An 8,815-nucleotide genomic window follows, 5' to 3' on the forward strand; every position below is an offset into this window, starting at 1 on the left:
CAACCAGTTTTGGCATAAACATATCTGCACACTTGACAGAAAGAGAAGTTTTATAAAAGAGTCTGCTGATGTGGAATTTTCCATTTTGTCGTCAAGCAGGCGTTCAAAATGTTTTGAGTTTTGGAATTTTGGATTAGGGACACTCAACCTGTACCCACGAAGCTTTGGACAAATTTTACCCGTGCTTCAGAAGAAGATAACATTATAAAGGGTTTCTGTTATAACATTAGACTTAATCAAGTCCTCTACTGGAAATGTCAATTTGTATTACAAGGTTTAAATATTAACCAAACAGCATAATATAAAAGGCAGTTTCTGAAAACCAGGAATTATATTTTGTAAATGCAATGAAAGAGATAAAATGAAAGCAGTTGTTCTTCAAATAATTGATAATTGTTTATAAATTATATTTTATTCTCATTTACCATTTACTGATTTAAAAAGTAATTTGATGATAGTAGCAATATGACAGGTGTAGTTCAACTTATAGTGTTGCTAAGAAATGGCAAAACCCAGCAATAACCACATGCAAACAAACAGAGGTCATTACCCACACGTAAAAGTCTAAAGCTTAAATTCACAGATATCTGTAATATGTTTTTTTAATCTTGAAGCCTTTGAAAAAAATAAAATCCACTAATTGATTAAACCCTATACATTTAAATAAGTCAATTTAAATACAATTGTCAATCAAACAAGATGAAAAAATCTATATACAGTCATGGCCAAAATTATCGGCACCCCTGGAATTTTCCCAGAAAATGCTCCATTTCTCCCAGAAAATTGCTGCAATTACAAATGTTTTGGTATACACATGTTTATATCCTTTACGTGCATTGGAACAACACAAAAAAAGCCAAATCTGACATCATTTCACACAAAACTCAAAAACCGGGCTGGACAAAATTATTGGCACCCTCAACTTAATATTTGGTTGCACGCCCTTTGGAAAAAATAACTGAAATCAAGCGCTTCCTATAACCATCAACAAGCTTGTTACACCTCTCAACTGGAATTTCGGACCACTCTTCTTTTCCAAACTGCTCAACTTTCTGTTTTGAAGGGCACCTTCTCCCAACAGCAATTTTGAGATCTCTCCATAAGTGTTGAATTGGATTTAGATCCGGACTCATTGCTGGCCACTTCAGAACTCTCCAGCGCTTTGTCTTCAACCGTATCTGGGTGCTTTTAGAGGTATGTTTGGGGTCATTGTCCTGCTGGAACTCCCATGACCTCTGACGCAACCTAGCTTTCTGACACTGGGCCCTACAATAAAACAATACAAATACAAAAAAACCCCAATATCTTTGGGTAGTCTTCAGATTTCATGATGCCTTGCACACAGTCAAGGCAATCAGTGCCAGAGGCAGCAAAACATTCCCAAAAATCTTAGAACCTCCACAATGTTTGACTGTAGGTACTGTGTTCTTTTCTTCATAGGCCTCATTCCGTTTTCTGTAAACAGTAGAATGATGAGCTTTACCAAAAAGCTCTACCTTGGTCTCATCTGTTCACACAAGATGTTCACCCAGACGGATTTTGGCTTCCTCAAGTACATTTTGGCAAACTCCAGTCTGGCTTTTTTATGTTTCTGTGTCAGCAGTGGGGTCCTCCTGGACTATCCTGCCATAGCGTTTCATTTCATTCAGATGTTGACGGATAGTTTGAGCTGACACGGCTGCACCCTGAGTCTGCGGAACAGCTTGAATATGTTTTGAAGTTGATTGGGGCTGTTCATCCACCATTCGGACTATCCTTGATTGCAGTCTTTTATCATTTTTTCTCTTCCATCCACGTCCAGGGAGATTAGCTAGAGTGCCATGTGTTGTGAACTTCTTGATTATGTTGCGCACAGTGGACAAAGGAACATGAAGATCTCTGGAGACGGACTTGTAGCCTTGAGATTATTGATATTTTTCCACAATTTTTGTTCTCAAGTCCTCAGACAATTCTCTGCTCTTCTTTCTGTTCTCCATGCCTAGTGTGGCACACTCAGACACACAACAGACAGGTTGAGTCAACTTTTCTCCATTTTAACTGGCTTCAGGTGTGATTGCCAGCACCTGTTTCTTGCCACAGGCGAGTTCAAATGAGCATCATATGCTTGAAATAAAACGATTTACCCACAATTTTGAAAAGGTGCCAATAATTTTGTCCGGCCCATTTTTGGAGTTCTGTGTGACATGATGTCAGATTTGTCTTTTTTCTCTGTTTTTTGTGTTGTTTCAATGCACATAAAGGAAATAAACATGTGTATACCAAAACATTTGTGATTGCAACAATTTTCTGGGAGAAATGGTGCATTTTCTGGGAAAATTCCAGGGGTGCCGATAATTTCGGCCATGACTGTAGGAAGCATGAGTTTACAGGAAGAAAAAGTTTAAATATTTCTGTGAAAATTTTAAATTTAAAGCATGACTAATAATACATTTTCTTGAATTGTTATTATATTAAATGAATATATTTTGCTGGTATATTCTATTAACAGGTTTTTTAACCAACAACTTATATTTTAAGCAGTACTTGCTGATGAAGTTCTGGGTCTTTATTTAACAATACATGGTGGTTGGCTAAGTAGTATGGTATCTTTATTTAAACTACATATGAAGCTAAAAGCTTCTGTTGCTGCCAAGATACAACTATGAGGGTTCAGTTATATACAGAAGATAAACTTCTGGCATGTTGCACAACAGCCTTGCCTAGTGTTGAATACAAGTAAACAAATACACATTGTTAAACCTCATTAAATATGCTTTAAAATGCTTTATGGAAGATAAGAGTGGCAGTGCAGTTTGAGAGGAAAAAAACCTCTTATACTCAACCACAAATATGTATTAATCAAAATGTACCATTTTCAAGAACAATCAACAAGTCTTGTCCAACTTAAGACAAAAATAATGAGATTATTCATTTTAACATTTTCAAATTTCAAACTTGAATTTATATAAAATTCTAAACATCTGGTATAAATTGGAACCACACTAAACATTTTGTATGATACTCTTTTAAGTGGATTTCTTCCTAACTGATGAAAGTATTTTTAAAACACATGCTTATAGCAGTCACAAAGCTACAGTAAATCTGACAAATAATACAAATGTATTCAATACTGTGTTTTTTATAGTTCAAACATTTCCTGATCTCACAACATGGAAGAAATAAAACTGAAAAACTAGTATAAAGCTTGCTTACGTCTGCTTTGTGTCATACCATCCCAATCTCTATGAAAAAATTGCCTTTTCTGCTGTTAGGATGGGCACACAAGTACTACTATACAATTACAACTAATTCCAGCTTCAAAATACCACCACAATTTTATTTGTCAAAACCTAAAACAGTGTAGTGACCAGCTTGATGTATTACATTTAACAGGAAATTGCACATTGAAAAACAAACAAAAAAAAAATCGATCTTGCAGCAATAACAATTAACTAAACTGTAATTTATTTCTGTCCTTTACTCACTTTGCAAAGGTTTAAGTGACATAGCAGAATCTGATGGGTTTACACGCTTTCAGAATTTAAACTTCCAAACCCTACATGCATAATTAACTCTTGTTATACGTAGCAAAACACACTGGTATAACCCATTCTACAGCTGTTTTCCATGCAGTTCCATTTTAACCTAACAAATACAATTAATTTAAAACCTACATTACCCTAACATGCTTTAATAAGTAACGAACAGTAAGGGCTTAACTTGCCTTCCAAGTATCAACACATTAACTTTAGTAATGACGACATGAAAAACAGCTTTCTAAAATTAAGTACAATGGGTTGTTTTCAAAAAAGGATGTCCACATTAAAGACATTTTTTCCAACATTAAAACTGTAATATGTATCAAAAATAATTTAAGTTTTAAATAAAAAGTCTGAACTTGAATTACCTTGTCAATCGCATTTGTCACCTGTTCCAAAGGAAGAGCAGACAATTCTCCAAACATAAGTGCTTTTTTATAATTGTCAGCAAGGATGACTTCTGCATTCTGTTTTGTAACATAGACTGCTTTACTTTTCAGATTGTACAGCATCTAATTGGAAGACATACAAATGAGCATATTACTGAAAAAAGACACTTAACAGAAAATAATTTAAAATCATATACTTGTTTTTTGTTTAAATATGTACTACTGCTTAAAAGATATAAGAAATGCTGAAAATGTTATAATGCTCTGTGATCTACAGTACCATTCATTAATCTATTATTGAACCAGCAGAATCCATAACAGTGTCACAAAGACTTCAGCCTATCCTGGCAGCATCAGACACAAGCTAAAAACACATTAGCCCACTGCACACTCACTAATGTAGAGCCAGCTTAGAGACAACAGTCAACCTAACATACATCTTTGGGATGTGGGAGGAAAACATGAGTACCTCAGAGAAACCACACAGACACGAAGCAGATGTGTAAACGCCACAAAGACTCTGACTAAAATGGGATTCAAACCAAATTAAATGAAGCAGTGAAGCAGCAGTGCTAACTACTGAAAACTTGTGCAGCCCTCCTGCAAATTATGACAAACTAAAATTAAAACTTTTATGTAAGTCATATACAGTTTAAGTATACCTAAAACACTTTTGCGTATAATAACAGGCTTTTCACTTCCTATAACATTATACATTATCAGGAATATTTTTTCATAGCAAAAGAATCCAATTTTTTTTATACAATGGCATTGACACCAGGCATGGGTTTGTATTCTGGCCAAGTTGGTTCAATGAGCCTTACCTAGCCAGGAGGCCAGTGTACTGGAAGGACAGAGGGAGACTAATTTCATGGACTATTTACTCCATCAATACATTTAGTGGCAGTCTTCCTGGGCTGTAGTGCCTACATTGATACCTGCAGAACAATCTGGGAATTGAAGTTCTGCTGGACTGCCCCGAGTGCTGCCAGGGGGTGCTGAAGGAACAGACCATCCCCACTTTAAAATAAGTGTTTAAAGTGTGCAACCCCATGGCAACAGAATTACTCCTGCATAAAAGAAGCTGTCAAGCAGTCAAGGTCAGGAGGAGAGTTGATGAGACTATGTTAGAGGTGTGGAAGCAGACAAGAAAAGAAGAACCTCCAACCAAAAACTAATACTTAGTTGAAGCACCCTTTGATTTTATTACAGCACTCAGTCTGTTTGGGCAAGAGTCTATCAATTTAGCACATCTGGACTTGGAGATTTTTGCCCACTCTTCCTTCCAAAAAATGTCCAGATCTGACAAATTATGAGGGCATCACCTACGCAAAGCTCTCTTCAGGTCACCCCACAGATTTTCAGCTGGATTAAGGTCTGGGCTCTGCTGGCTGGGCCATTCCAGAACATTGATCCTCCTTTAATGAAGCCATTGCTTTGTTGATTTTGATATATGCTTTGCGTCGCTGTCATCCTGAAAGTTCTTCCTCATCTTCAGCATTCTAGCAGATGCTTGAAAATTTTGTTCCAAAATAGACTGATACCTGGAGCTATTCAAGATTCCATCCACCATGACTAAAGCCCCAGTTCCAGCTAAAGAAAAGCAGCCCCAAAGCAGGATGCTGCCTCCACCATGTTTCACATTGGGTATGGTATTCTTTTGATAATGAGCTGTGTTATTATTGCAACAAATATAAGTTTTAGAATTATGGCCAAATGGTTCAACCTTGGTCTCATCTGCCCATACTACATTTTTCCCCATGGCTGTGGGAGACTGGGTATACCCTTTGGCAAAGTCTAGTCAGGCTTGGATGTTTATCTTTGTGAGAAAAGGCTTTCATCTTGCAACCCTACTCCACAACCAGAGCCGACTCGCCACATAGTGTAGATGACCGCAAGGGGAGCTATTTAGCAAAGAGGGCGACGGAAAAGAGGGAATCATTTATCTGTAATACATTTTTTTACTCATTAGTATTGCAACAATATTATTTTCTAAGACATTATAAAGTTAAATGAAAGTAATTTAAATTAATATGTTGAAATATATAAATTACTGATCTTTGCTATTTGCCACTGGCACTCCTTCCACCCCCCTCCCATTTGCCCGTTGCTACCCTTTTGTGGGCGATGGGCAATTACGTTCAACCAGAGAGCAAAGCAGACCCACAAACTTTATAGTAAATGATTAGCATATTTTTTTAAATAAACTATAAATATCATAAGAGTATGTCAAAAAGGCAAAAACACAGCTGTCCTTTATTAATTTATTTAACCCTGTTTATTCGGCTTGTCTCAGTAAGGTGTCATAGAGTAAGCAACAGCCTATCTGGCAGCACAGGAATAAACACAACAACCAACCCTGGTGTAGGCGATGCTCATGTACACACCTATACTGACTCATACCGTGTACCGTTACCAATCAATCTAATCTGCCTATGTATGGAATGAATGAGGGAGGAAGCCAGACTACCTAAAGAAAACCTACAGAAGTACAGGGAAATATTAAGAACTAGACAACAAACACTTTCTAGGTTAGGATTTCAAACCCAGGACTCCATCTTCAGTGTAACAATGCTAACTACTGCATTGCATATTACTAGGTACTGGTTTTTGTTCCAATCAATCTGTAAATCAGTTCCAAGGTTTAATGAAGGAATTAGTTTAACCTGATGCTGGCATTTAGCTGGTAAGCAGCAGTAACTGATTCATGTGTCAGGATAATTGTCAATGCTATATGGCTCTGGGAAGAAAACCAATGGCATTTAAAACGGAGGAACCATTGAATTACTGCCATAAATTTTAGCACACAATAAACAGTTAAATGCGATTTTCATTCAGGAAATCACTTCAGGCTTACAGTATGCTCACTTTAAATTGCTTTAAAAAGTGTTTCCTTTAAAAGGAACAATTCACACTTAACGGACAGAAGAACAAATGAGAACATATCCCCCAACATGAACAGCTGGTTCAGTTCAATGTATAAAATTTATCTAATAATTTTCATTTCAAAACCAGGGCAAGCTAGTTTAAGAAAGCATAAAACTCTTAACTATATTTTTCAGAAAGTAAATTATTCATAGGCATTACCGGGACTGAAATAAAAACTACAAACAAGAATAAAGAGTATGTTCAATTAAAAACTGATATTTATCTCTGATTAATATACTGGTTGGCATGAAAACCAGGTGTTTCAGGATGATACTGCACATCTGGGAGCCATTGCTATACTGCGTACTTTTCACTTTCTCGTTCATGCATATGCTATAAATCAGAATACGTACTATTTTAACAGTGTTCGATGGCTGAACTTGTTAAGGTGCAGCGATTGTTGCGTCGCTGCAGATTTCGGTTGCAGAAGTCCTTCTTGAGTTAAGTCATTATCTTTATCATTATTCTTACGTTTGGTCATTAGGAAGGGAACCGTCCTTTCTCTGTGTGCATCCGACTTCGGTCACATTGGATTATTATTAACATAAGTTGTCCCTAATACATTATAATAAGAATTGCCCTGTGATTAGTTTTAACTGTAATGGGGCGCTGTAATCAAATAAAATAACGGGAGACTGCGATGGACTGGTATAACCCATAAAAGAGTTTTTCGATGGTGCTCAGTATCTAATAATGATCGGCTGATGGATAACATGTCTTGCAAAAATGTCACCTTATATATTTATATTACAAAGTTCTTATGAACTTTTATACTGGCTACAAATCCAAATCCTAAAATCCTGCAGCTGTAAAGAGCCGACTGGCTTTTCTTACTGGACTTGGCTTTTTGGTGCGCTAACCACAGTAACTCACCTCCTCAGCGGCAGTCAGTGCACCGGCTGGCGAAACGTAGAAGAATAGCCTGTCATAGCAGTCTTTTTCCATGAAATCTGACAGCAGTTTCTGATTTTCATCCACAGTGATATACTTCTCCCATCTGTCCTCTCTTACTTTTAAACACTGGCAGAGGCGGCTCCCCACAAACCGCACTCTTTCGTCGTCCACGAAGCTGGGTACCTCTACTTCGTCATCCTCCGCCATAGTTGCTTGTGAATGTGTATCTTGGAGGAGTAGAGTTGAAGACGCAAAGCGATAGCTCTCCCCGCGCGGGCTGCCTCGATGGCGCTAATGAGACGCGCGTCAGGAGGATACCAGCCTGTAACCCCCCCCCCAACCGAGTTTCGAAGCGACGCGATGATTAAGCGGCTTCCTCGAGCTTGCAGACCACACCTGCTGCTACCGCCGCCGCTAACTCCAGAGCTGCAGACTGCCTTTTCACGAGCGGAGCTGTTTGCGCTGGGTAAACGGGGCAGGGCTGTAGAGGAGGGTGTTTTCGGCGTCTTGTTTCCACGGATATCTTGCTGATATTGTTTTTATCCCTTTGAAAATCACTGCCTTTGCTTTACAACAGCTCTGCAGGAACGTGGGGGCCCAGATGGTTCCTTTTGTTTAACTTCAGATCAGTTTTTCAGAATCTAGTATAGACAGTACATGCTTAATACACGCTGTTCCTTTACAATTAAACAATATGTGTATCCTTGTGGTAGGTTTTCATTACACAAACCTGTGCTCCTTTTTTATTTCCTCACACCCCTTGTGAGACAGAATTATATGCTTATATCTGGACACAATCAGCGTAAGGTTTGAACTTTTTTCGCAGTGTCTGTGTAGGTTCTTCTTTTTCCCTCTCACATCACAACAAACATGTTGACTTTCTCCCTGGCTTGAAACGGTTTCAGTCTGGCGTCCGATGTCGCCTGAGCCCTGAAATTGGACCGAGCAGGTTTGATGGTTGAGTAATTGATGCCCATCCCGACAATATGGACCTAAAGAAACGTCAACCTACAACTGCCCAATAAGTGCCAATACAAAAAATGTAGAAATCCTCTCTTAGCAGTTACTGTGTATTTCATCCAGTTA

At 38.0% G+C, this 8,815-nt stretch overlaps 1 protein-coding gene across 1 annotated transcript in view; it reads right to left on the reverse strand.

The window, feature by feature from the left end:
* LOC120515473 (dynein heavy chain 11, axonemal) overlaps positions 1–8,098 on the reverse strand; it is a 331,373-nt gene extending 323,275 nt beyond the window's left edge. The window contains exons 1-2 of the mRNA XM_039736528.1: positions 7,709–8,098; positions 3,887–4,030 (exon numbers count right to left, since the gene is read on the reverse strand). Coding sequence (XP_039592462.1) covers positions 3,887–4,030; positions 7,709–7,936 — 372 coding nt within the window. The 5' untranslated portion in view covers positions 7,937–8,098. The remainder of the gene's footprint in view (positions 1–3,886; positions 4,031–7,708) is intronic.
* Positions 8,099–8,815: the final 717 nt, after the last annotated feature.

The sequence above is a fragment of the Polypterus senegalus genome, chromosome 15, assembly GCF_016835505.1.
Source record: "Polypterus senegalus isolate Bchr_013 chromosome 15, ASM1683550v1, whole genome shotgun sequence".
Lineage (NCBI taxonomy): Eukaryota > Metazoa > Chordata > Cladistia > Polypteriformes > Polypteridae > Polypterus > Polypterus senegalus.